The 27,561-nt window shown below is 36.0% G+C and overlaps 3 protein-coding genes and 1 long non-coding RNA gene across 20 annotated transcripts; 2 read left to right on the top strand and 2 right to left on the bottom strand.

The window, feature by feature from the left end:
- Nucleotides 1-4,081: 4,081 nt before the first annotated feature.
- LOC130739064 (glutathione hydrolase 3) lies at nt 4,082-7,705 on the top strand. Of its 2 annotated transcripts, none has more exons than XM_057591287.1 (7): nt 4,082-4,359; nt 5,149-5,486; nt 5,671-6,189; nt 6,406-6,641; nt 6,745-7,009; nt 7,135-7,272; nt 7,362-7,705. In XM_057591287.1, the coding sequence occupies exons 1-7, from the start codon at nt 4,260-4,262 to the stop codon at nt 7,632-7,634; spliced, it is 1,869 nt and encodes a 622-aa protein (XP_057447270.1). In that variant the 5' UTR covers nt 4,082-4,259; the 3' UTR covers nt 7,635-7,705. The 2 variants fall into 2 exon arrangements, with proteins under 2 accessions (XP_057447270.1, XP_057447271.1); XM_057591288.1 differs by lacking the exon at nt 4,082-4,359 and adding an exon at nt 4,543-4,742.
- Nucleotides 7,706-8,917: 1,212 nt separating this feature from the next.
- Nucleotides 8,918-10,507, bottom strand: LOC130739065 (AP-4 complex subunit sigma-like). The gene is made up of 4 exons (XM_057591289.1): nt 10,300-10,507; nt 9,990-10,076; nt 9,388-9,456; nt 8,918-9,224 (listed from the first exon to the last, which is right to left on the bottom strand). Exons 1-4 carry the CDS (start codon nt 10,438-10,440, stop codon nt 9,090-9,092), a joined length of 432 nt encoding a protein of 143 aa, XP_057447272.1. The 5' UTR covers nt 10,441-10,507; the 3' UTR covers nt 8,918-9,089.
- Nucleotides 10,508-12,815: 2,308 nt separating this feature from the next.
- On the bottom strand, nt 12,816-18,311 carry LOC130739061 (ATP-dependent 6-phosphofructokinase 3-like). Of its 3 annotated transcripts, XM_057591285.1 has the most exons (15): nt 18,104-18,303; nt 17,789-17,939; nt 17,216-17,262; nt 17,090-17,129; nt 16,649-16,711; nt 16,416-16,553; nt 15,807-15,857; nt 15,478-15,636; nt 15,350-15,403; nt 15,175-15,243; nt 14,929-15,058; nt 14,259-14,524; nt 13,945-13,993; nt 13,680-13,834; nt 12,816-13,223 (listed from the first exon to the last, which is right to left on the bottom strand). In XM_057591285.1, exons 2-15 carry the CDS (start codon nt 17,888-17,890, stop codon nt 13,023-13,025), a joined length of 1,524 nt encoding a protein of 507 aa, XP_057447268.1. In that variant the 5' UTR covers nt 17,891-17,939; nt 18,104-18,303; the 3' UTR covers nt 12,816-13,022. The 3 variants fall into 3 exon arrangements, with proteins under 3 accessions (XP_057447268.1, XP_057447266.1, XP_057447267.1); XM_057591283.1 differs by having other exon boundaries at nt 17,789-18,311; XM_057591284.1 differs by lacking the exon at nt 15,807-15,857 and having other exon boundaries at nt 17,789-18,311.
- Nucleotides 18,312-19,676: 1,365 nt separating this feature from the next.
- Nucleotides 19,677-26,480, top strand: LOC130739063 (uncharacterized). 14 transcript variants are annotated; one of them, XR_009019751.1, is made up of 7 exons: nt 19,677-20,504; nt 20,619-20,742; nt 22,152-22,281; nt 24,002-24,223; nt 24,895-24,976; nt 25,097-25,707; nt 25,919-26,480. It is a non-coding gene; the product is annotated as an uncharacterized LOC130739063 (long non-coding RNA). The 14 variants fall into 14 exon arrangements; XR_009019754.1 differs by lacking the exons at nt 19,677-20,504; nt 20,619-20,742 and adding exons at nt 20,750-21,846; nt 23,404-23,499 and having other exon boundaries at nt 22,152-22,273; XR_009019757.1 differs by lacking the exons at nt 19,677-20,504; nt 20,619-20,742 and adding an exon at nt 20,750-21,846 and having other exon boundaries at nt 24,002-24,044; nt 24,145-24,223.
- The last annotated feature ends 1,081 nt before the right edge of the window (nt 26,481-27,561 follow it).

Here is a 27,561-nt window from a genome sequence, read left to right as displayed (position 1 = left end):
GCAAGTTTCAACATAGGTGAGGCATGGAGAAAGAAGATCCTGATAAGAAAGGATCTTAGATGATCTCTCAAAGTTGAAAGTTAAACTTAAAACCCTAATTTTTCAAATCGTGCATTGAACAATATAAACAAACTTAAATTCAATATGTTATTAGTTCATTGAGTCATTGAACTTAAATTCTTAAAAATTGCAACAATAAATCTTCCATTTTTTTTAAGAAAATAACAAAATTATAACTTAAAGTACTATACGAGGTACCACACCCGAAAAGAAATATGGGTACCATAGAATTCACCAAAAAAAAAAAAAAATATATAACTATTGTTTCTACTGTTATCCAACCAAAATAGAGCACGTCTATTATTTTTACACATCATCGCCATGACGAAAATTGGGTTCTAAAGTTGTTTGCACTTCATTGTTTGCGCGGCACATTTGATCATGTGAAGTGAAAAGAATTGCAAAACCCAATTTTATTTACGGTGATGATGTGTAAAAACAGTCCATTAGCTCTATGTGGCGTCCTCAATCACGAGCAGGTGCCAGCGTTGGTTAATTTACCATTATTTTTGGTAGACACTCAAACACATGTTGTGAGTTTTTTTTTTTAATAAGCTTTGTGGTGGTCAGAAATTTTAGGTATCAATGTGTGAAAACAATTGTTTACTAATTTTTTATTTATTAATATATTAATATATGAAAAATGTGAAAAACTTAAATATGTTTGAGGTTCCTAAAATATTGATCTCCTTTGATTTAGGTCCTGCAAAGTTTTGGTTGGACAAAACCCTTCAAGTCAAAATAACAGGGTGATTTTGAACTTTTGATCCTACCCTTAACTTATGTTACGATTAGAAAAGAACAAAAGCATGATTCAAACACCAAGCATAAAGGTTTAAGGGCAAGACTCTTACCATCATACAAATAGCTCATACCACTAAGTCAATAGCTCATTTATATTTTTCGCGTACATGAATAATAAATGAGTCATTGCCTCAGTGGTAAGAACCTCGCTTATGAACCTCCATATATGGTGTCCGAATCATGTAGAATATTTAGCATAATTAATTAGTTATAATGAGATTTATATTAAATTTGCATCAATGATGAAGCCTCTAGCCTAGTGGTAAGGATTGCCCATTATACTCCAAGTTGGGGGTTTGAATCCCCATTGGATATTTTGGAATTTTTCTTCACATTTCCACGTCAGTATCTTGTGAGCCCACCTAGTGAGGTGACAAAGGTCCACATCAGCTACTTTTGGTTACTCGGTTTTTTGTAACGCAAGTTGACGGTTGAGACTAAAACCACCTTATGATTTTTGCTTTTAAGGACTTTCTCTAGAAAAACCATTTTCACAAATGCCTAAACCAAATAACCTCCATATCACGGGGACTAAAATTATATTTAAGTAAAAAGAAGGGTTAATAGTCAATTGGTCCCTAAATTTATAAGCGATTATAATTTTAGTTTTTTGGTAGAAAAATGACGTGTGATGTAATGTATGTTGACTATAATAATGTATAAATGTTTTTTTTCCTAAATGTGATAACTTTTTTTTTCGGTACAGCGGAAAGGACCTAAATGTGATAACTAACAAACGACTAAAGAACAATAGTAAAACATCCGATTTCAAAAAAAAAAAAAACAATAGTAAAACATCCCAAGACAAAATAAAAAAAAAAGTAACAATTGGGGGATCGTCAAGACTTTTTTTTGTTACATCGAAAAACTGACAAAGAATAAACCTAACGAGCAAACAACCGGTCCCTCAAGACAAGGGTCTCTACTTCCCAAGGTGGTTTATCCAAGAAGCTGAAGTTGACACCCGGAGAACGTGCACCCAATTTTGCAAGGTAATCCGCTGGAGCATTGCACTCGCGTCGCACCCTTTCTATTGAGATGTTCCAAGCTCTGTCCCTGAGTTGCATGATCTCGCTAATGACTGGGAAGAACCTGCCACTAGTCCCATTCTCAATGCTCTGGAGTAATTCTGCACAATCGACCTCCACTGTGACTTCTCTATAGCCACGATCCCACACTAAATTCAGTCCCAGTAGCAAAGCTTCCGCCTCCGATGCGAAAGCATTCCCACCATAACTGTGCGCTACGAAGCCGACCAATCAATCTCCTTGTGGGTCACGAGCCAAACCACCAGCTCCACCCGTTCCATCCATATCCCTAAAACTGCCGTCGACGTTCAGCTTGATAGACCCTATCGTCGGTAACTGCCACCGATTACTCAACCAACAATTTGAATCATGTGCGTCTTCACCCATGGCAGCAGCGACCTCGTCGTGTTCATGGCAGACACGTCGCCAGGCCTCCTCCAACGACCAAGGGGAATCCTCAAAGATCATGTTGTTTCTCCACTTCCAAACTCCCCAAAGAGCCATAACAAATTTCACTGCATTGTTACTCCTGGCTTGTGCACTAATCCAGTTAAACGGAAGGGGATCGTCAAGACTAGTAATAGTGTACTGCATAAGTGTATGTTATTTTAAGTTAATTATATATTGCCGACTAGATCCAGCCTGTTAGCTACGAGTAACATTTTAATTTTAATGAATTGTGCCCAAATAATGGGTGAAATACATCATGATAAGATACGATAAGGATTTTGATGATAGATAATATTTATTGATGCAAAGAGGCGAACTAGGTTGCGGATTGTTTGGCTAGCTTAGCTCATGAGCTTGAGTTAGATTTTCATGTAATGGAGAATCCCCCTCCAAGATGTTCAAACCTGCTCCTCTATGATATGTCAGGAGTGTCGTTTAGTTATCTTTTGTTTCGGGCTTAAGCCCTCTTTTCAACCAAAAAAAAAATTTTAAAATGTAAATTCATTACATTTTTATTCTATTTACATAAAAAATGAATAATTCTCATTTTACAAAGTTAATTATAATTAACAGAATTATATTGAGGAGACACCTATCCAAATAAGCACCTTATATTTTCGTAGCAAAAGGAAATATAATAAAAGTAATGGTTGAAAATAAAATTCTAAAAACTAATATGTTTAGATAATCAAATAAAATTATTTTGAAATAAATATAAGTATTTGTGACTTTCACTCAACATCAATCCTAGCTATCAAAATGTTAAAAAAGTTATTTCTTTAAAATCAATTTTAGCCACAGCCGTAAAATAGCAGAGTACACGTAGATTCTGATGTATACAGCACACTTATCAAAGCAGTTTTACTTTTACCAAAAGAAGATATTTCAATTGAGTAATGATATATACACACCTCATTTTTAAAACACTTCATTTCCACCTCATTTTGTTTCTATCTCTCTCCTCTTACCATCTACTCCCTCCGGTCCTATTTATAAGCAAAAAAAAAAACTCACATAGTTTAAGAAATGTAGTAAAACTAGATAAAATGCATTAAATTTGTCTTGAATCAAAATAAACTTCCAAAATTACCCTTTGTTATTCATGTTGGAAAGTGGGAAAGAGAGAGAATAATTAATGAGACACATTCTACAAGTTAGAATTAATAAGGGCATCATTGGAAAAAAATAATTAATATAGCTCAAACTTTCATTTGGTTCTTATAAAAAGGACCAAGATTTTTCTTCTCTTTCATGCTTATAAATAGGACCGAAGGGAGTATCACATCTCATACTTTCTCTCCCTTACTTTTTATTTTCTTCCTATCTCTCTCATCATTCCACCTCACACACCTCAAAAGAGAGGTGTGTGAGTAACATTATTCATTTCAATTTTCAAGCAATGATTGAATACCCTAATATTTTTATGTAAACTCTTAAAATTAGTCAATGGTTTAAATAAATTAAATACTTAAACATGGTGAATGATTATCAGTTTTTAATGTGATCCATATGGTATGGGAAATGTAATGTGGTATAGAATCTCGTGTCATGTGAATATTTTATGCTAGAGTAACCCATTGAAGGGGGAAAACATTAAGGAGGAAATTATTATTAATGGTTCGTTAAAGTGAGTTAATTTTCCCTTAACCTTAGACGCAACAAATATTATTTGAAAATTGAAAATGTGTTTGTTTCTTTACGAAAAAGGGAACTATATGTAATGTTGTAACAACTTAACAAAAGGATCAACTGAATTTCCAAATCCTAATCAAGTCAACAACAACAACAAAAACATCCAATCCAAAACACCCACCTTAGCTATAACTGTTAATATCTGTTTGTTGAGTTGAGTTTGTTGATTGGCTCACTCAACTCAATTGAATCTTCCATTCCCCTGAGAATCCACCGTTCACAGTGATGGATTCTCCTCTGCTTCAACGACCTGATGATCCTCTGCGCAGTAAAAGCAGTTCCAACGTGTTTCTCCGGTCCCTTCTCACCTCTGTTGCTGTCACTTGTCAGTTTTTTTTCTCTCACTTTTTCCCTTTTTGATTCAATTCCTCTGTTCTGGGAACTCTTTTTGCTGATCAGTGCTTGACTCAGAAGGTGTTAATTTTCTTGGATCAATCAACTGTGTGCATATAAAAGTATTTTCCTTGTTACAGAAGTGGTTTGATGTATTCTTGTAATTTGACTACAGAGATTGCTCTGAATCAAAATATACGATCAACCCACTTGGGTATATCCACGGTTCACACTGTGTTATTGCCGGGGAAGGTCAAAAGATAACGTTTTGTCTTGGATGAATTGTTTAGATGTGTGAATTTTCAGATGACTGATTGTGGGGTCAAAACAAAATGAATTACCAAACCACCACCATTGGTGTGTTTTGACCAGAAGGTCTAGCTCTTTTGACTTTTTACCTCATGAATAAGTACTCATACTTGTGTATAAGTTTTTTTGAACTATTTGCTTATAAAAGGAATAAGCACTCTTGTATAAGTGCTTATTGACTTAATCGTTTAATTAAGTTGTTTGATGTATTTTGCATAGTCAAATTTTTAGAGGTGGAGAGACATGGGGGAGAATCATGTGGAAAAGGCTAGATGTTGAACTTGCTAGATTGTGTGAACTAAAACATATACCTTAACTTTTACCAAAATATGTAGAAACCTGGAAACTTTACACCTCCCAGGGTGACTGTTACATTCAACTTCTGTGCCAAAATATCTGCTATACACTAAGGAAATTTGATCATCATGTTGATGTACTGTAGTATTAATGCTCAAGATAATTCCATTTCCAGTTTTTGTGCTAGCAATCAGAGGCAACATAAGTTTCGAGAGACTACAAGGGGTAGAAAAATATGATGGGGGAGTGGAAGCAAATCAGGGAAATGTCATTGAATCACAGGTAGGAGTTGTTGCAGCTGATGATTGCCGGTGTTCAGCAGTTGGTGTCTCAATGCTCAGGCAGGGTGGGCATGCTGTTGATGCTGCAGTGGCCACTGCATTATGCCTTGGTGTTGTTTTTTCAGCATCAAGCGGCATAGGAGGCGGCGGTTTCATGGTTGTCCGGTCTTCTTCTACCTCCCAAGCCCAAGCTTTTGACATGAGAGAAACTGCTCCATTAGCTGCTTCGCAGGTTTGCGGTTAATTCTTTCTGCTAAACAAACTCATGATTGAAATTGCTTAAGCAAACAAAATTAACTTATGCTTATAAGATATAGTCCATGCTTGGTAGGCAATCAATCATTTGATCACTTTCTTATGCAGAAATCTATATGCAACTTACATTTGTGTAAACATGTGAATGTGACTGTGAACAGAATATGTATCAGAACAATCCAGAATCTAAGAACGCAGGCGCATTGTCAATGGGAGTTCCTGGTGATATAGCTGGCCTTCATGCAGCCTGGTTGAAATATGGACGATTACCATGGAAGACCTTATTCCAACCAGCTATAAAACTTGCTAAAGATGGTTATGTAGTGTCTGCTACTCTTGGAGATTACATGGCTAGCTCAGAAAAGAAGATAATGAATGATCCTGGGTTAAGAAATATATATGCACCTAATGGAATTTTGTTGAAAGAAGGGGAGGTGTGTCGTAACCCGGAACTTGGTAACACCTTAGAGGTAGTGGCAGAGCAAGGGCCACAAGCTTTCTACAATGGAACCATTGGCGAGAAATTAGTAAAGGATGTGAGAGAAGTTGGTGGGATTCTAACAATGGAGGATTTGCACAATTACAAGGTGGAAATAACAGATGCAGTGACTGTGAATGTGATGGGATACACCATATATGGCATGCCACCTCCTTCAAGTGGAACACTCTCTCTTTCTCTGGTGGGTAGATTCCTATCCCTTCTTTTCTCTGTGTCATTTCCAAGTTTTTCTGTTGAAATCTTGACATTATCAACTCTTTCATGATTTAATGAGTCTATTACTGAAAATATGGAAATCCATATGTTTGTTGTTCTAAGCTAACTATCCTAAAAAGATTAAATTGTAAGGTAAAAGTACATGAGTGGTTTAAAGACCTCTAATTATTGGTATGGACAGATCTTGAACATCTTGAACAGCTATGGAAGTCCTGATGCTGCAAATGAAAATCTGGGTCTTCATCGACTAATAGAAGCTCTTAAACACACGTATGCCATCAGAATGAACTTGGGTGACCCAGACTTCGAAAACATCAGTAGTACTGTCTCCAAAATGCTCTCCCCATCTTTTGCAAAAGATATTCAGCAAAAGATACTTGATAACACTACTTTCCCTCCAGAGTACTATATGAACAGGTTTAATCTACTTGATGTGTAGTAATTTGAATGACTTTCGCTTGATATGTTGCAAAGTGACTGAGTTGTTAATATAATGGGTGATCATAATCTTGCTGTGCAGATGGAGCCAACTTAGAGACCACGGAACAAGCCATTTGTGTGTAGTGGATGCTGATAGAAATGCTGTATCACTGACAACAACCGTTAACTATCATTTTGGAGCTGGGGTTCGTTCTCCTTCAACCGGTATTGTAATCAACGATGAGATGGATGACTTCTCTACGCCAACTGATGTCTCCCCTGATAAACTACCTCCAGCTCCAACAAACTTTATCAAACCAAACAAAAGACCATTGTCTTCCATGACTCCTATAATCATCACTAAGGTATTTCTCATTGTAAATGGCAGCAATTTCCTATACCCAACACATTTTCAGCAAGCTACTCGGCATTGTTTTGTAGTGAGGAATTCAAAAAGTTTGCAATAACTAACCTGTTAAATCATTTGCAGGATGACCAGTTGGTCGGGGTCATTGGAGGCAGCGGCGGAATGAACATCATTCCAGCCGTGGCTCAAGTCTTTCTCAATCATTTCATCTTGGGAATGAAACCTTTGGATGCAGTTCTGAGACCAAGGATCTATCACAAGGTCCTTACTACTTTCTTTCTTCAAGTAGTTTCTTAATGTCTGATGATGCTCCGAACTTGTATCTAATTTGGATCTTTTATCTCATGCAGCTAATACCAAATGTAGTTAGCTACGAGCACTTGACGGCTTATAATGGTGATCACATTGGGCTTGCAGAAGAAAGTAGGCATTTCCTGGAAGAGAGAGGTCATGAACTGTGTGAGTGTGCTGTAAAAGCTGTCACTCAGCTGATCGTCCAAACTCTCGATACACCTATTAAATTGAACAGGAAAACTGGTGAAAAAACCAATTCACATGGAATGCATGGTATTCTAACAGCAGTCAGTGACCCTAGAAAGGGTGGATGTCCAGCTGCTGTGTAATTATATTGATTAATTCAGATTGAAACGTGTAAAACCCAGACATTTCAAATTGAAAATCAAAATTTTTTAAACCCTTTTGTATAAATAGTTAAATACCATCATGAATAGAGATCCTATGTGTTACCATACTCATACTTAGCGCTTGCTCAAAATAGTTGCAGGAAGGACAAGTTTTTAGGGACAGTGCTCGAGTATTGATATCACTTCCGGCTCTGAAGCTTTTTCTTCCCCCTCTTTTCCTCCCTTTCCTTTAAACAAGCTCAAAATAGAAAATAATAGGAAAGGAAGGGTCACTTGGTACAGTTTGGCAGTGTTGTCAAATATACGCTATGACTGAATCTCATGGCAGAATTCAGCAATCCGTTGTGGCCTATATGCCGCCATTGCCAAATATACGCTATGGCTGAATCTCATGGCAGAATTCTAGCAAGCCGTCATGGCCAATATTCCGCCATACTCCATCGGCATTTGTGTGGCCTGTTTTTGGCTTTCCACCATGCACCATTAACACTGGTTTAAGGGAAATTGCAACTTCTTCCATAGGTTTACTCTAAAAGAAAGCATGGTCTCCAAAGATTTGCTATCAAGTGTGCTACTTTTATTTCAAAGTGGGGATTTGTTTAGAACCCAAATTCATTCAAAGGAAATTGCTGCTTCTTTTATAGGTTCATGCTAAGAAAGCCTGGTTATAGACAATCAGCTATCAACTGAACAATGTGCCGCTTGGGCAAGAACGCTAGAAATATATACATGTAAAACAAATTCCAACACAATGTTCTTGATGATTTACTATTATTTTTCATTAAAAAGGGAGAAATATATATTGGGTGTTATCTAAATACAACCTGAAGTCCATACAAAGATAACCAACATTAGCAACAACTTGACAATACCAACACTAGCAACAACTTGACAACTAGATAACAGCCTAGAAAAAAGACAGGAAAAGTGCCATCGAAATTCTATATTGGCCATGCTTAGTATAGGAGATAGCCAACCGATCTGCAACTAAATTCCCATAGTATTGATAACTCCATGTAAAAATTACACTGACAGCCGCGAAATTGTCACATCTAGATACCCTTACAGTACATTATTTGGTATCTACATTAGGCTACATTTTAGATGCAAATCACCATCCCTTCCCCTTCTCCGCTAATGTCCATGTAATTGAACCTCAAAATAAGATAATAAATCTTCAGCTACCTCCCTTCATCTAGAAAATGGATAGTGCAAGTCTGATAATTAATATAAATAAGTATGACCACAAGCGATGCCACAACTGGTAGGTAAGCAGAGACAGGTGTTCATCGTGTCTTGCATTTGAAATTTATAAATTTTGTGATCACGGTATTGTGTTATCATTCATACAAAGGAAAGAAAAAATACACACAAAGATAGTAATGAGAGTCAATAGTGATACATAAATCACTGAGCATACTTCTTTCTCATCCTTCAAGACATTTTATCCATCAGCTGAATTGGAGTCAGAATATTTGATTTGCTTGTCTCCACAATGCAACCATTCATGACCATTTCCTCCAGCATAAAATGTGCCTTTTCCAAATGGAACATGATATCTAGCTCACACTGCAAATGTAAGTTGACAAGAAATATAAGCATCTTAACTGGAATCTACTTTCAGAAAATGGAAGTAACAACAAAGGAACACTTGGAAGGCAGGCAGGGGAGACAAGCTAGGAAATTCAAGAAACATAAAACCAAACCAAATTCCAATAGCAGCAGTACTTACCACATTGCCAAAATGACGATCCATGGTTTCAACTAAGAGATGTATAAATTCCAAAATAGCCAGCTCATTCTGCAACATTTTACACAAAAGATAGAATAACTGAATAAGCACTCAAGCAGAATTTAAAACATAGCAGGTTTACACAAAATGGGTCCATATAAAAGTTCTTCATATCATTGCACATATTTAACAAGATTAATAACTTCAGGCTGTACTTATTTTATAGTCAAATGCTCTTTAACCATTCACTTGGACAAGGAAAATCTTCCTTTGGGTCTGATGACTCTTGAAGCCATGAGCATGAAGTTCATAGCTAAATTATTTCACATTTCACACAATGATTTAAGTCATGAAGAGTTTTAAGCATTTAAAAGATTTAGCTTAGCTGTCAAATAACCACTTATCCCAAAAGCTTAAGCTGAACTCTAGGCCGCTAAGTCATAGAGGCTCTGATACCATGTCAAATAACCACTTATCCCAAAGCTTAAGCTGTTGGGTAAGCGCCACATGAACGGTTTGATATTATATTCTAACAATAACATCAAAACATTCATTTCCTTCCATGATCAAATTGAAAACATGACATAAAGAAAGTAATCTACCTCATTTTCATCAACTCCAACGAGGAAGAACAAAGACGCATACCGCCTATATACAATCTTGTAATTGCGATGCTCGACGAATGAACACTGCCCATCAAGTAAAATGTATCAGTTACAAAACAAAACTCAGTCACTGTAAAATGTATCAACCCCAGCACACTTAGAATAAACAAATGTAAAATAGTTCATACTTGATACACAGCACAACATCAAAATAGAACCTATGATGAAAACAAATAAACATGACAGGAACATTAAAATGAATAATGAAATCATATATGAAATGTAACATAGACATGAATTATGAAACCTGGTGTTCGTTACGGGCGAGGCATTTGCGAACGATTTCAGCTTCAAGGGCTCGTCTTTCTTCGAGAGTGAGGTATTCGTAGTACTGGGCAAGGCGTGTTTGGCCTTGCTTGTTCACCATCAACACGAATCGGATCCCCATTCGATTCTGCTGAAAACTCCTTTACCCTTGTCTTCCCACCCTTTTTCTCCACGATCTTTGACCTTCTTTTATTTTTAAAAGCACTTTTTACAAATAAATTTATTTTCAGTTTATAAACATCTCAAATGTGTAAAAGAATAATGGATATGCACTGACAGTGTAAAATAGTTTTACACAGTCATCCAATCAAAGCTTGCCACATAGGAGAGATAATTACATTTGACTTTAATTTTAATTAAAAGAATAAGATATTTTCTGATTTGGCGGAATTCAATTGGATGTCTGTGTAAAACTATTTTACACTGTCTGTGCGTATCCATTAAACTCTTTCTATTTCAGCTTTTCAGTTTTTATTAACATTGTAAAACATTTCATTCAAATATTTTTTTCATTTTTTTAAATAGGTTTTAAAAATTATTTCTGAAAATTACTTTTTAAATACATAAAACTAAATCATAAATCAACAAGCCCTTAGTGAGTGTGGTTGAAAATGAGATATAGGATAATGTTGTTGAAGTTGATTGTGGTGTAAGTTTCACATTGTCAATGTTGATGCTAGAAGAAAGATATAGAAATAAAAGTATCTTGGAGAAGTCTTATATTACCTAGAATGGTGAATGATGGAGTTTGCTTCGGCTAGGAGCCACGTAAAATTGGAACATAGAATCAATTTCGACTTGTGGAAAGTTTAAGTCATAAATGATTGATGGAATCAAAATTACACAAGGTGGGCATGTAATTGTCCCGCTGACACACATGCGTTGGTCGACATTGATGCAAAGTGCGTGGTGATAGCACACGCACATTAGTTGACATGAATACAAAGCCAGCAAGGTTTTTTGACATGTAAAAATTCTTATGAGGGTGCGGAGTATAATAGTTTTCTTTGTTAAGTATAACCATTGAGAGTTATGGTTATCATTTAAGACAATGAAAACTATAATTCTCGATGTAGACAATGAAGACTCATAAGAGCATTTCCAATGGGAGTATGTAGTGTCAAATACATACTCCCATCAATATCTATTACCATTAGAGCATATTTTTAATTCCAACATGGCTAGTGAGGGTATGTGAGAGTATATACTCAATTTAGTCATGAAAAATGTGTTTGCATTTATTATTGCTTAATGTAAAATGTTTAGTGTAACCAAAAAAAAATTGTAAAAGGTTTAAATAAAACTTGCAATCAATAAAATAAGTTTTTTATATAAACTTTTAAGAGTTGTTGGGTTGGAGTAAAAATTAATAAAATGATGTTGATGATGTGGCATTATTGAGAGTTGTAAAAAGTAAAATGTAAATACTTTAGTGAATATCATGGTTAAAGATGCTCTAACCTTCCAATCAATGTCATGATTGTTAGGGTTGATTGCAATGTAAATCTCTCTTTAAAAGTGGTGATGAAAAAAGAAGACAATTAAGGAAAGCATCTTGAAAAAGTCTTTGCGCATATTGCCTAGAATGGTGAATTGTGAAGAGTTTGAAGCTAAATATATAAATCTCAAAGTTCTTTGTTATTAAAGTTCTTTGTTATAATACACCAAACACCAACATCGCAAAACACTGAAATTTGAGTTTGTTCTTGCTTTATGTAGTTCAATATTTGTACAAAGTGTGAATGTATTAGGGTCATAGGATAATTAGGATGATTTTTCTCCAATTTAGGAGGTTTACACGTTATTTTAGTGTTGATTGTGTTCTTCACGTTATATTAGTACTGATTGTGTTCTTGCTTGTGATTTCTCTATGATCTCCCAACGAGAGTGAATGTATCCACAAATTAAGTCATTCCCAATTTTCATAACTTTCAATATTCAACAATTACTTTTGAAATTTAACAAATTCTAATTGAATTGTCATATTTTCCCGAGTCTACGTTGGTTAAGGTAGAAGTGAAGATGGTGAATCGTATTGGATAGTATTTCTATCACGTGAGATGTATTTGCACATGAACACATGACCGTGACGTTCAAGTCATACACGTTTTCTAACATCTAGAAGTCAGAAACCTTCCAGAACTAGAGGCTGCTACCACCGTACCAAAATTAATAGTACTTGGAAATGGTAATCACGTTCAAGACACGAATCACAATTTTCTCCCCATGATAACATATCATAAACTCTTTTTCTTTTGGAAAAGTTCACTCCACTTGGTCAAAGCCGTGGGGGAAAAGCATATTCCATAGCTTCAGGAATTTGTAGTAGAATTCAATTTAAAACAAGTTCAAACAACAATGGTGTAGTTCATTAAAAACGGTCTATGTCGACAAAATCAATGGTTTACCAACTTCACACTTCATCATTGTCCACATGGTCTGTATGAGTGAGGTCATGTATAAGAATTTCAAACTATACAATAATCCAATTCCGGATAAAGCAGAATGCATTCCAATTTTTATTAAGCATATAATACAAGTCACAAGACCAAACATATCAATTGTTTGTACCTAATATATTATTGGTCATGTTTCAGGCTGAATTTTCCACAGCCATTTATAGACGTGGAAGGGCAAAAAATATAGCTCATATTTACTGCTTATAACGCTTCACAAGGGGTAGCATAATGATAATAAAAACTATTAGCAAGGTGGGGGTAAAAAACTGCTGATTCCATTGCTAAGCATAGTGTCATCCAGAAACTGGTGGTCCAATGGTTTTACTTCCTTGTTGTCTTCATGGGCACTCTTGGGATCCATGAAGCTGGGTTGATTTGTTGAAGATAAAAGCCTAGCCCACATTCTATCAGTTATCACTACATGGTGAGTTTTCTCCGTGATTCTCTGCATCACAATGCAACAAAACATCAGAGTTAGCCAAAACACAAGAAGTCTTGCAGCTAAAATGTAATAATACTGCTTGACATCTTGAAGTTACTTTCTAGAACCACTTTCAATTACTTTAGTGCAGGACATGCAGTTTCAACTTTCAATGTCTAGCCTTATAGTTTGGTTCTACAGCAGGAAGCCTCAAAATCACTTCTAAGGAAAAGTATAGCTTCTGGAGTTAGCCTGCTATGGATTGTGTGCCGCTACCAATCCAAACATGCAATTACTCTTTTTTCTATTTTTTTGTTAAATTGCTCTCGCAATTCTGATGCGGGTGTGGTGTAGGCCAAAGGTAACATAACTTGGTAAACTATTTTAGAACTATAGAGATCATTTATGTCCATTGAACGATAATGAATGAATTCTATCCTGCTCTGGAGAATTAACAAATATTATGCACAATGAACTCACATAGAAGGGTATATAAGTTTGTCTTCCATTGACAAGTCCACTTGTATAGCCAGTGTAACCTGCCATTGCTCCATGAAGAGCACTTTGAGCAAGAAGTGTGCAGTACACATTGTCAGAAGCGTTGCTTGGAATTGCTCGAATCATATAGGTTGGATCTGTAATACAGAAAAGAGAAGGCAATGATACTCTTTCCACCATTGTTTCTTTCAGTATGCATGTGTATGTGTGTACAAATGCAATTCTACGAAGTTTAGTCATTACAAACCTATATATTTGAGTGTTATAGCCAACGTCTTCTCTTTAGCAAAATGATCCTGGAAAAACAAAATGCTTAAAGTTAGTGGTATGAAATGTAAACATTTGTTGGGTATGAGAAAATTGGCAAATGGCGACGCTTTTACAAACTTTTCCTTAAATTCAATATAGAATTCATAAATTGGAAGCAAGAATGGGAATAGCTGTAAGGAAGTAAACAAGTCGAATCCGTAGTCAACAAAGAAATTAAGAGGATAATGCAGTCAAAGATCACACTGAAGAGCACAAGGTATCTTCCACAAATGGAACAAATAATAATTTTACCTTAATCTTTTGGGATATCCATAGCCCAACATCTTGAAGAAGCTTGTTTCCAGAAGCATCCTGCTGGCTCATGTTTTGCATGCTCTCAGAAACAAGTTCCTGTCCTGCTCCTTCAGCAATCACAATAACCATGTGCCCGTTTTCCTTCAGTCTTTTCTCTATATGTTCATAAAGTCCACCAGGACCTTCAAGGTAAAAAGGTGACTCTGGAATTAAGCAACAATCCACATCTCTACTTGCAAGAGTAGCATACATTGCAATGAATCCTGCACCATGCATCCAAAATAAAAGCATCAGTGTCAGGTTTTCTTCCCGCAACAGAAAAAGAACATTCAAGCATCATATTCAGCTGTTTTTTTTTAAATGTTACAATGAAAAGACAATAACTGTATGTTGATTAAGGAGAATGTTAGCTGAACAGAATGATATTGAACCCGCAAATCTTTTGCATGTAGTGCATTTTACTCCCACATTAAGCTTCCAGGAATCATAACTTATATGTCAAAAGGGATCCTCGCAAACCCTCCCCAATAGTAAATAATTGGCATCCGATAAGTCTAATAAGAAGCAAGATATAAGCTTCTCGATTATCTTTAGGCCATTGAATGTGATTGCAGGATGAACCATTAAGGCGATGAGTAGTGGCAGTATAAACTTTTAGGAAACTTACCGCTGTGTCGCCCCATCAGCTTGACAACACCAATGCCATTCTCAACGCTTTCAGCTTCAACATGTGCTGCATTTATAGCACGTTGAGCCTCCTCTACAGCAGTGTCAAAGCCAAAGGACTTATCAATAACCTATTGAGCAAGAGACAATGGACGAAATTTACCAATTAATGATGCTAATGGGTAGTAATAGATGGATTCAAGTTATGAGTTGGAAGCCACGATGTGCAAGAAAAAAAAAAACTAACCGGAATATCATTATCTATGGTTTTGGGGATTCCTACAATTGCAACTTTGAGACCTCGCCTTCTGACTTCCTGCACAGATAATCAAGTTGAATTATTGATAAATTGCTACTTCATTACAATTACTGTCAAAGATGTTAAATAAGTTTGTTAATAGCTTCATTTAAATTATAGATACCTCAAAAATAACAGATGCACCCCTCTGAGTTCCATCTCCTCCAATTATATAAACCTGAAATTCAGAGAGATATTAATATGGCATACATACAGAAAAGTATATAGTGGTAAATAGATCAAAATGCATACCTGATTGATTCCGCGATCTTGAATACTGTCAACTATCTTATTGGTGTCATGTCCACCTCGTGAAGTACTAAGGATAGTTCCCCCACGCTTATGTATATTGTTAACACTTGCAGGAGTTAAAGATATTGTATTGCGAGAGTAGAAACCCCTGTATCCTCCCTACACATCAAAACAGTTTCTTTAACCAACCAATAAAAGCTGAAGTACAATAGTCGATCATTATTGGACATTTACTCTTACAGATAAGGGAGAACTAAATATGGAAAAAGTTTCCTCCAAAATAAATAAATTTTAAACAACACAAAATAAGGAAAATGTTGCAGGTTTACTACAAAGCTAGAGTGAAGGCATTGCTCTCCGTAGAAACCCCGGTATCCTCCCTACACATCACAACATTTTCTTTAACCAAACCAATAAAAGCCGAAGTACAATAGCAGTCGATCATCATTGGAAATTTACTCTCTTACAGATAAGGGAGAACGAAATATAGAAAAAGTCTCCTCCAAAATAAATAAATTTTAAATGATACCAAATAAGGAAAATGTTGCAGGTTTACTACAAAGCAAGAGTAAAAGCATTGCTCTCCATTACCCAAGTGTAAGTCAGCACAGCAATAACCTGACTTCAAATTTGTTTGAAAAGACCAAGAGAAGTGGAAATGTTGAGTAGAATATGGAGGGAATCAAAATGAGAAGAATGATTGACCTTAATTATAATGAAGAACAAAAGCAATGGAGACAAATGAAGAAAATTTCAAAATCATTCTTCTGTTTTTCTTTTGCCCTATTGCCTTCATTTTGTCGTAAAAATTAAAAACAAGCACAGAACTTGTTATAAGTTTTAACACCCCCAGCCCCCAAACAAGTAAATTATGAAGAGTAAGAAAGAAGAAGCATGAAGGCTGTGTAATAGTGTAAATGCCATCAACATCCACATACCTCGATTCCAAGAACTTTTTTCACGCCATACATATGGTATAAGCCACACACTAATTCCCTAATCACAGTGTTGAGGCCAGGACACAGACCCCCACATGTAACAATAGCAGCCTGAACTTCATCTGAATCAAAGTACATCTGAATATCCAAGTTTAAAAGCCATCAACAAAATAAGGCATGGTACCTAACATATCATTTATTGCAAAGATAGACCAACAAGCATAGAAACATACCTTTTGACGGGGTCCAGCTCGCCGGAAATGTACCCCTCTTGGACTATCTTTGTGAACAACAATCTGCCAGGACAGAATATGACATGTAAATTAAGGTAATGGTGTCATAGTTGCAATTTGCAAATAACATTCCACCAACTTCACAAGAACCTCTTTGATCAGAAGATTTTGAAACACTGTCTTAAACATGGACTTCACCCTATGCAGTTATGATTCCCTTAATTTGGTTTCGAAGGTGTCCCCACTTGGTATTGAAGAGAAGCACCAACTCAATGCAGAGATTACATAAAGGCTAATGCTTTTGGTACTGTCTCTCCAATCCAGGAACATGGAACCATTAATTAATTGATGTTCAAAGTGACACTTTCAAGCAACTTAAAATTGACTCATAACCAATTGAAGATTATACATTTATACATGACAAAATTAGCAATTACCAACCTTCTGGGGAACAGTGTCATCAACATGCACAAAATACTGCCTGCAAAATGGCAAGCAAAAATTCAGCTAATCAATCATGCAACACAGCAAAAGGAAATCACTAGGCAAATAAGAAGCAACTCTTACTTGACTACTGAGTAAGCAGGGTTGTCTTGCAAAGGATTAGGGTATGTCTGCAGTAACACCAAGATATGAAATCAGATACTAGCCTTTTACAGTTGTACACACCCCAGGAAAAAAAATATATACTTTAGTCACCATCCATTGATTTTCATTCCATAAAAAATGCCCCCAAAAAAAAACCTTTTCAAAGGATCAAAATTGAAAGGGCAAATCTCTTCCTTTTCACCCCTTCAGCAAAGCTAAATTCTGCTAAATTTGATAAAAGAAAAGAAATTTCAAAACAGAATATATCAATTCACACACACACAAGCAGAAAAAAAATTGATCTGTAAATTGAAAGATAACATAAAATACAAAAAAAAAATACACAGAAATAATAGTATTTAATAATAACTTTTGGGTGTCGGCAGAATTAAAAAAAGATTAGTTTTTTCATAAAAGCAAATCATTATGAAGATAAGATGGAAAATATGAAACAGAACAAAAAAGGGAAAACAATGATTCAGCTATTGAAGAAGAAGCAGCTTTTAATGTTTTGCTTGAGAGACAAGAAGGTAGATGAAAACGACGACGTACTGGAAGATTAGGAATGTAATCAGACAAGTGTGGAACATCCTCAAGGACATAACCAGCAGGACCATGAACCACTTTAGGCTCGGTGTTCCCATTTGAAGCCATCCCAACCTGAAACCTCACAGCCTCGGAACCCAGCTTCGGATCAAAGCAACTTCGGTTTTGATGATGTTGTAGAGTCAAATAAATCAAAGGGTATGAGAAAGTGTGATGCTAAATAGTGGAAGATAACAAGAGATGATGATATTTATAGTGAAAGGAACAAGTTGAGTTGACCAAAGATACTGTGAAATTGAAAACAGTGTGCTTGCTACCCACCAAATTGGAATTGAAGTTTGTTTTTGATCATGCAGTGATCCAAAGTCCAAAGAGAGATTCAAGAAACAAAGAATGAAAATAAAAATAAAATATGATTGTTTATAAAGAGGAACAGGAACATGGGAAGTTTCTTGGGAGGTTGAAACAGGGTAATGGGTTGGGTGGCTTGGTTTCGTGTGGTTTATGAAGAATGAGGTCAAGGCTTGGTTTGGAGGCTGCGTAGAATAGAACACACTGCGTGGTCGACAAGTTGTTGTTCGATTCTAGAATAAACTTTGGAGATTCCGGATTGTTACTGTTTTTTCTTTTTTTTTTCTTGCATGTTTTGGTGTTAAATTCTAACATGTGTCTCTTGAGAAAAACAGAGGACTTTTTTTCTTTTTGACAGTTGTATAATGTCTTATTATCTTTATTTTTCCGTCATAGAAAAGGTTAAAATCATGTTAAAAAAAGAAAAAAAGAATATTGTGAGAGATTTAATTAAGGAAAACACAGGTCAAATTTCATTGTTTTAAGTGTTATGCAAGGATGCTATGGGAATGTACCTAGAAGAATTTGCTATGAGATGTTTAGGTCATCTTGATAGGCTAAGTTTTAGGGTAGGCCGTGGGGATACCTTTAAAAACTATTATCTAATTAATGTGAGCTTAAAATTATAATTCGTGCTATTATTTTCTGACTTTGATGCGAGAATTAATGAATTGAGGGTCAAGCCGGCTTCGGAATTTCCTGCTAGGACAGAACACGTGATCCGTATTGCTAGTAAACCCGTGTTTGAGGATGTGTGGGGTGAGCTTTCGGTTGTTCCTTCGCGGGGTTGTGATGCTTCCGTCGATATGGGGCTAGAGAAGTTGTAGATTATCAATCACAATGTTGGGGCTTCAGACGTGCCGCTACGTGTTGTGTCCTCTCGGTCTAATGAGGGGCATGATAATGGTAATTCTACGGGTGCTGAGGAAGATATGGAGACAACGCCGCGCCGCAAGCGGGGTCGCCCAAAAAAGATTAGTGGTCGTGGTAGGAACAAGAAGGTCCTTGGCTTCACTAGACGGCGTTGGAAGAAGAAAGCTTTTAAGGATATAATTTATGAGGATGTGCAATCGCCGACGATTTCGGATGTCACTCCTGCTCATGAGGAGGGGGGTGCGCATGTGGTTAGTTATGAGGTTGTTCGCACGCGTGCGACTAATGTCTGGAAGATTGGTAAATCTTGCGGCTTGGTTTTCCCAGGTACTGACGAGGAGGCTATTGAGGCTTGTGTCTCTCATCTTCAGGAGACTCTTGCAGAGAGGTACAACGGAGGTTTGGGGTTTTTCAGCTGGTCATGGTTTGGTTTTGCATTGGGGGCTCGTTTTTCTTTTAATTTGGTCGTTTTGGTCGTTGTTTTTCGTTGCTTTCTTCGTTTTTTTTTTCTTTTTGTATATTCGCTGTATCGCCCATTGTCGAGAGAGCTTGTTTCTCGACTTTGATTAATATAACATATTTTTGCTCTAAAAAAAAATAGGCCTTGGGACAATTTGGGCTAGACGGTACATTTACTAATCATTTTCAAAATTATGAAGTTAGATTCATATGTTTAATAAACTCTTTTGTTGTTACCAAGGTCTTTGAGGCTATACTAAATCCCTTCTTGGATCAGTTCATTCATCCCCTCCAATCAAGCTTTGTTCTCGGGAGAGGTACAAGGAATAACTCCATAATTGCTCAGTAGGTCATTCACTCTCTCCACCACTCTACTCCGAAGAAGAATTCTACGACACTAAAGGTCGACCTTGAAAAGGCTTATGATAAGCTCTCTTAGAGCTTCCTGCATGAGACCCCTGTAGACTTTGGTTTCCTAAGCGTCATAATTGGAAAAGTCATGACATGTGTCTCCTCGTCTAAGCTTGCTCTTCTTTGGAATGGTTCCTGCCTTCCTTGATTTCATCCTAGTAGAGGGCTCGCCAGGATGATCCTCTGTCTCTTTATCTGTTTGTTTTGTGCATGGAGAAACTCTTTTATCGTATACAATGTGCGGTGAGTGAGAAGGCTTGACATCCAATTCAACTATCGAGAACGAGGCCCACCTTTATCTCATACCCTCTTTTCAAATGACGTTTTTCTGTTCCGTAAACCCACTTTCTCTCAAAATCATATCATCTATGATAGTTTCGTTGAGTTTGGGAATGCCTCGAGTCTTGTTGTCAATGTTAGTAAATCCACAACTTTGTGCTCTAAGGAAATCTTTGTTGGTGATCGAGGGAGGCTTATTGCAGTTTTTCCCATTACTATTGTGAGAGATTTAGGGAAATATTTGGGATTTCCCCTCAAGGTGCGGTCACGTATGGGAGGTTTCAAGATTTGATGGATCAAATCAAACGTTGAATATCCTGATGGACATCTCATTTGTTAAATACCGTAGGTAAAGTGTGTTTAGTTTAATCTGTTGTAGCAGTTTTTCCAATATATACCATGCGGTGCAGACAGTTTGGCTTCCCTTTAAGATATTAATTGTGTTACTCATGATTTTATTTAGCCACATGACTGGGGGAAGAGGTTGGCACATGGTGAAGCGGGAAACATTATCTCTTTCAAAAAGCAAGGGAGAACTTAGCGTTAGGGATGCTAAATCAGAGAACATTATGCTGATGAAAAATTTGGTATGGGATGTTCTCTAGAAATCTCCATAACTCTAGGTACAGGTTCCAGAGCAGAAATATTTTACCCAAAATTTTGTTTTACCTGCTGAAGCTGCGACAAGTTCTTTTTCTCTATAGCAATGAATAATTAAAGCTCGTGACTACCTCTAGGGCGGGTTTTATTTTGAGCTTCGAGATGGTTATACTTTTCTTTAGTATTCTAGTTGGAGTGGGCTTGGCTTCCTAGCAACCAATGTCCCATTTGTTAGTACTTTTTATGTTCAATCGAAGGACATCGTGGTGAATGATGCCTAGAACTTGAGCTCTTTATATACAAGTATCCTGATCCAATTTAAGGAGAAGCTAGAAGCTTTTGTTTCAACTATCAATGTGTAGTTTGGTGATACATGAGTTTTGAAGCACATCACCAGTGGCCTCTATGTCGCATCCTAATCCTACCAATGGCTTACTGATGTCCAGGATACAACAGTGCGAAAGGTCCTTGACAGCTCTGGGTGGAACTGGATTTGGAAATTTCAAACACTGGAGAAAGTTAGAGTGTTTGTTTGGGTTTTCATGGATAAATCTATCAAAGGGAATGAACACTAATACCAATCTACTACTTCTTATTCTCAAGTTTGCAATTCACTATTCCTACAAAACCTCCAATGAGCTTCCGCCATCTGGCTTTCTTTCCTTTAGTTTTCATTTTTTTTCCAATGGCTTCTGGGATACGACTAACCAGTCATCATCCCCATCTCAATCGCGTGTTGCCTCTGCTCTCCACCCACTCCGCCGTTCACTAGCTAGCAATCGCGTGTTGCCTCTCCCTCTTCACCCACTCCGTTGTACCCTTCGTCATCTTCTTTTTCATTGATTTCTCTTCTGAAATCAACCCTAGCTAGCTTTCCTCTTCTCCAAATCCATCCAAACCCTAGATGTGTTTCCGTGTTTAAGTTGCTCTTTCCATCCACTTCTCACCAATCCATCAACTTCGTCTTTTCGATTGATCTGATGTCGCCTTTGTTTTCGTCGCCGGTTGCTGTTCATCCGTCATTCCCTCTTCTCAGTTGCCGAACTTTTTGGGTTGAATGCATCTTCGAAGGTTGATTTTGTGATCAAATGGTCAGCATCAATCCCAATCTCAATTAATTTTCATACTTCTGCAAGCTTTATGTTTATTATAGAATTTGTTTATTGAGATTTGGATATTTGTTTACACTTTTGTAGTCTGGTTGCCTACATCTGCTAGAGGTGTGGTCCTGTCAGTGTAGTTTTGAATTTTTGCTATAAATACCCCTTGCTGTGAACTTCCGTTCAACACATTTCCCCTCTCCTTCTGTTTGAAATCCCCTTTATTTCCACTGATTTCATTGATTTGTTTGTTCTGTTTGAATTCTCATATTCTCTTATTTCTCCTTTATATGCAGATTCCATTCAAAGCTTATGCCCTGGAAGAGAAGCATGAAAGATCAAAGCAAGGGTGATCAGAAAGGGAGCTCCATAGTTGGCAATTGTGATCTTGAATTTGCTGAAGGACTGTCTGTCAGTGGTAAATTAGTATGTTCCTCTTTTTTAAATGGTAGTATTTCATTGTTTTTGTTGCTTTTAATTTTAATGGTTTTAACAAAGGAATAAGAAGAAGGAAAAGTAACTTCTCCTCACTAAAGAAGGATACATGATTGGTACTTTGATTCTCCAATACAAGGATGTAAACACTATAAGATAGCAATAGTGGTACATATATGCAGACTTCACACACATCTAATTATAACTATCTATTTTTCTTTGTTTTACTTATGTAATACAACACATCAACGACTCATAATGTAATTTTGTTTCTGCAAAATCAAAAGCTTATCTATCTAATACAACTATGCACTGCCATGTTGAAAGGGCCAAGGGGAGGTGAAAGAAAATCAAAAGCTTATCTATTTAATACAACTGTGCAAGTAATATTACTATGCACTGCCATAGATTGAAGCAAGAAGTAAGGAGAGAAGAGTGATTAGAATTTAGACTTGGTGCTGATTTTATGTTTGATCGCTTGAATGATGCTTAAGGCCTTTTATTTTAGAAAATATTATGCTTCCCAAGTTGAAATTATTCTAATGGAACTGCCTACAATTATGAGTTGTTTTTTCCCTGCCAGTTTGTCTTTCATTATTCTGATAAGATAATGGTACATTACTAATAAAGAAAAGTGCATTAGGGGCTTCAAATGAAATACAAGTGTGTAACCTCATCTCTTCTCTTTTATATTATGCTTACCTTTATCAAGTGTGTAACCTCATCATGAGTGAAATCAAATCTGTTCCATGATTTTTGGAGATCTCTTACGTATCCCTTAATTTCCTTTGATTTTTTCATCTGCTTTCTCCCATGAATGCTGAGTTCGTACATTTCAAGTGATTGCTATGTCTCTAAAAATCCAAATTAGACATCTAATTCCACTGACCTTACTACTTCTCTTAAAATTTTCAACTTTGAAATCATAATTTGACACAGATACAACATTGATGGGACTTATGTTATAATGTGGATTAGCTTAGATCACAGAATATGGAACCCATTTTCAAATTGGTTAGCTTTCCCTGTTTTATATTGGTTACAAATAGTAGTTCTTCAGTTACAAATAATTTGACACATAATTTGTTATCTTTGTTGAATACCTAATCGTAGGGGCACATTCAGGAAGTCTTTTAGCTAATGATCAAGAAATACGGATCAAGGAACAGATCTCAGTGCCGAAGACATAAGAGCACATGATCTATACATGTTAGACATTGTATCCATTGTATTTTGGAGGATATTTGTATGAAATTAAAGACGTTACAGGAAAAGAGTCTATTAACATCAAATGCTTCACTGGAATGATTATAATTTGGAAATTAAGTTTGGTAGGGCTTTTGCATTTTTTAGCTAATTGCTCTTGCTAGGCGGAAAGTAATGGGGATGGGAGTCACATAAAGATGATTTTCTTCTAATGGAGCTTCCTTTAAACATTAACCTGTCTTGACTTAAAAAAACATATTAAACTGTCTTAATAGAAATAATGAACCCATTCTTGATTTGCCATTTCTACTTTTAACACATTTTTTGTAATTGCTGATCACTTCCAATTTCCAAATTCTTAATCCAGAAAGTTTCTACTCAATTAATCTACTACTTCTTATTCTTCCACTACTGTAACTAAAAGACATCCTATCCCATATCACATTTGCACCTTTGTTTAACCATTTGTGGATTTCCACTGATTTATCAAATGTCTGGAATGAAGCAATATGCAGGTCTGCAAATTTGATGAAGACAAAGGGTTGGAGGTAATCAAATTTAGAGCGTGGAATTGGCTCAGATGCAGATCAAAGGGATTTCTATATTCATTCTATGACTGGATTTTAAATCCCTTAACTTGCATTGAAGGAACCTTGCATCACTTGCTGTAACAGTTTTGTGCGTTGAAGTTAGTGGGTGGGAAAGTTTGGGAATATATCAGTAAAAGGTACCTAATATGAACTGCTTTTAGTGCAGAATTTTGTAAGACATATAGTATATTGTTGTCCATTTCATGTTGATGGATCAAGAAAGGATTAGAGGGGCTTTCCTTCTTATGACAGAATATGGAGTGCTGTTAGGATTGTCTTAGCTTAGCACCTTTTTTGGCTTTTTTTTTTGCTTTGCCCTCTTTGAGACGTATTTCTTTTCTCTCTTCATTTTGTTATAATAAACATCAAAAGATGAAGCTTCTGACTAATTCAGGCCTATTCAGAGAGGGAAAATTTTATTAGAGAAAATTGCATGTATCTATCTTTATATCATTTTGTAGATAAATATTAGATATTCCTCTGACTAATAGCTATGAGCTTTATCTTTGTCACCTCAGTTTACATATAAAAACTTAGATGGATATTGCTTCTTTAGAGGGTGTTCAAATTCCATAATCCAATACCTTTAAAGACAATTTTCTTGAAAAAGAAATCAATGAACCAGTGGCCCTTCTAACACCTGGTGGAGGCAATTAGTGAGATTTATAGGAAGTTTACAACTAAATGCATTGTTTCGAAGTAATTTGTTGCTTTCTATCTTTGTCATACTTTTTTTTTCATTGTCTCTATGAGTTTGTTTTGATAAATTTTTGTACACAAATTTATGCTTGGCTTTGTACCACTACAGCAGAGCCTCATATCTACCATTTGCTCAATAAGCCCTTGAATGAGGATTCTTTGTCAATTGAGAAGTGGAAAGAATCAAAGAAGTGAGTTTTTCTATCATAAAAGAATGCAAGAAGGGAGGAATTTAATGTCAATTTCTTCTCAAGTGTTTCCTTTCCCTCTTTGCTGGGTTAATTTCAATTGCTTTATTATTCTGTATGCAGGCTGAGATGAAAGGGCTAGACCACTGGATGGATGTTGAAGCCTTGAACAATAAACAAAAAACAAGAAATTGGTAAAGAAACTAGCGAAAAAGTACTATACCTTTTTAGCTTCTGAAGTTGTTACCAAGCAGATTCCTCGTGAGCTTTGATCATCTCTATTTCTCTATTTGATGGAACTAAAATATGATCAGTGGATCATGGGATCGATAGCGTGTGTTCTCACTAAAAAAGGCTGGTTCTGCGAAGAGATTTTGGCCATGTTACCATTATAGTTTTAATTGTAGGTAAATTGTTTATTAAATTGTTTGTGTGACCAAGTGCAGGGTGATAATCTCACACTGCAAGGGACTTTGAAGAATGACATTATACATATGCTACTCCTTAACGTTGATAACTTTTATGATTATATTTTGATTATTTTCCTTGAATTGGCTTGATCATTATTTAATTCCCCTTAGAATTATGACATTAAGATTTGAATAATTACATTATATCAGATTTTAGGTAACCTGGTTATGGGTTCCTTTATATTTTGCTCAACTCTGTGAAGACAAGGGTCTCACCTTCATAGGGCCTCCAGTATCTGCCATCAGAGATATGGGTGACAAGAGGTACCTACCAGCATCATTATCATTGTGTTGTGCCTTTAAGCAGCTTAGTTAAGTACTTAGTGTTAGAGTAATAGGCATTTATCCTATAAGCTTATTTATAAGTTGAAAATATTAAATTCATATGCCGCCTCAGTTTTGTTTCCTAAAGAATTATCTTATAATTATTTATGGTGTTCCAAATCTTTAGACTTGATGAAGTGTTCTTATCTAGTAAATAGGTGTGGGATGCCCTCAAGGTTCTTGATGCTGCTGATATTGATAAACCAGAGGCTTCATTGGGCTTGGAGCATTTGGTGTCGGGTTTTTAATTGGTTGGGGGTCTGTTTTGTATGTTCTGGTAGTCCAGTTGATCATCTTCTGCCCTTTGCTGGTTTGTTTCTGTCGGTCAACAAGGATTATATTTTATCAGTATGGCTGGTAGTTGTTTGGCACATTTTGGTGGGAAGGAATGAAGTAGTTCTCAGAGAAGGGGTTTTTCTGCCTGAGTGCATTTTTGACTTGGTCAAGTTAAAAGTGTAGGAATGGTTGAGAGCCAGAAGCTGCCACTTCACACGTGCTACCTATGAATGGATTGAATCAATCCTCTGCCTACTCGATTATTAGATGGAAGGAATTCTTAAGTTTGTTGGTTCTGTTAATTTGTACTGATACACTTGCAATACTTTGGCTCTTAGTCAAATTATTGAATCTCTTTTTGTAAGGGTTTGGGGTAGCCTTTTACCCCCTTGAATGTATCATTGCTAATTAAAAAAACAACATATCTTTGTTGCTCAGGCTGGATAATGGTTTGGTTCCCAGCTTTTAGTGCCTCATTGTACGAAGCTATGAATATTTGCCTTTGACTTGCTAGGTGTGGATATTATGAGAAAACCAAAAAGACAAACAAGATGGAATTTGAGGATTGTGTCCCTTTTGTGTGCTGCTTAATTGGATGTTATGATTTATGAGATGTAGTTTGTTTGTTGTCTTCTCTGTAAGTTATGTTAGATATGTTAATCTATCTATTAAATATGGAGTGGTAAAGAAACATATGATATTCATTATTTTCCTATATGAGAAGAGATAGTGAAGTTCATTGCCTCAGGTATGTGAATTCAATTTTTGAACGACAGTCACATAATAGAGGGTGGGACTACTCTAATTTATCAGTTTAATAATTCAAATATACTTCATAGATGATAGAATCGGTGTTTCTGTGGTATTAAAATTAATGATGAGCCCTTCATGTCATATCAATGCACTGCTAAATCAACACACAAAATGTACAGTAAACTCATTTTAGTATTTTAAGATGAGACGAATAAGCAAGTACAACTGTCGTTCACATCCAAAGATAGTAGAGAAAACAACTAAGTAAAAAAATGTGACTGAAAAAGATCCATTTGCTGTTCAACAAATTAGTTTTTAGATTTTAACAATATAACAATATAAAAACAGAAATATTTATTTAATAGAAATTCTTATGAAAAATTAGTCGTAAAAGACAGTTATTTAATAAATATAAAGAATGTTTTTGTTTTAATTTTTTCAATCCCTTAAAATATCTCATCTAATCAGTTTTGAAGATTATTTTTTATTTTTTAAATTCAAAATTATAGATGATAATAATCTAATCCTTCTTTGTATAAATTATTATCACATCTTTTACCGTAAAGATTGCCCCAAAGAACAAGTCGACAAGGTAAGGGGAACATTGGAGAAGTTGGAAGACTTTGGCGGGCGATTCATAATGTGTATGTAGAATATCTATGTTCTAGGACATAAAATATGAATAATTAAGATAAAGATATATCTAATATGAATTGATATAACTACAACGTAATATGTGAATTATAGAATAGTCAGGGCCGACAC

The sequence above is a fragment of the Lotus japonicus genome, chromosome 2, assembly GCF_012489685.1.
Source record: "Lotus japonicus ecotype B-129 chromosome 2, LjGifu_v1.2".
Taxonomy (NCBI): domain Eukaryota; kingdom Viridiplantae; phylum Streptophyta; class Magnoliopsida; order Fabales; family Fabaceae; genus Lotus; species Lotus japonicus.
Note: the sequence above shows the minus strand (reverse complement) of the source record. Positions and strands in the feature narration are given on the sequence as shown.

Coding starts and splice junctions, on each gene's coding strand:
- LOC130739064 (XM_057591287.1), top strand. CDS start 4,260: ATGGATTCTCCTCTGCTTCAACGACCTGATGATCCTCTGCGCAGTAAA. Junction 5,487..5,670: donor CTCCATTAGCTGCTTCGCAG/GTTTGCGGTTAA, acceptor GACTGTGAACAG/AATATGTATCAGAACAATCC. Junction 7,010..7,134: donor CTCCTATAATCATCACTAAG/GTATTTCTCATT, acceptor AATCATTTGCAG/GATGACCAGTTGGTCGGGGT.
- LOC130739065 (XM_057591289.1), bottom strand. CDS start 10,440: ATGGGGATCCGATTCGTGTTGATGGTGAACAAGCAAGGCCAAACACGC. Junction 9,457..9,989: donor TTGGAGTTGATGAAAATGAG/GTAGATTACTTT, acceptor AAAATGTTGCAG/AATGAGCTGGCTATTTTGGA. Junction 9,225..9,387: donor ATCGTCATTTTGGCAATGTG/GTAAGTACTGCT, acceptor TTACATTTGCAG/TGTGAGCTAGATATCATGTT.
- LOC130739061 (XM_057591283.1), bottom strand. CDS start 17,890: ATGGCTTCAAATGGGAACACCGAGCCTAAAGTGGTTCATGGTCCTGCT. Junction 16,712..17,089: donor ATGACACTGTTCCCCAGAAG/GTTGGTAATTGC, acceptor CTGTCCTGGCAG/ATTGTTGTTCACAAAGATAG. Junction 15,858..16,415: donor AAAAAGTTCTTGGAATCGAG/GTATGTGGATGT, acceptor TGTGATGTGTAG/GGAGGATACCGGGGTTTCTA.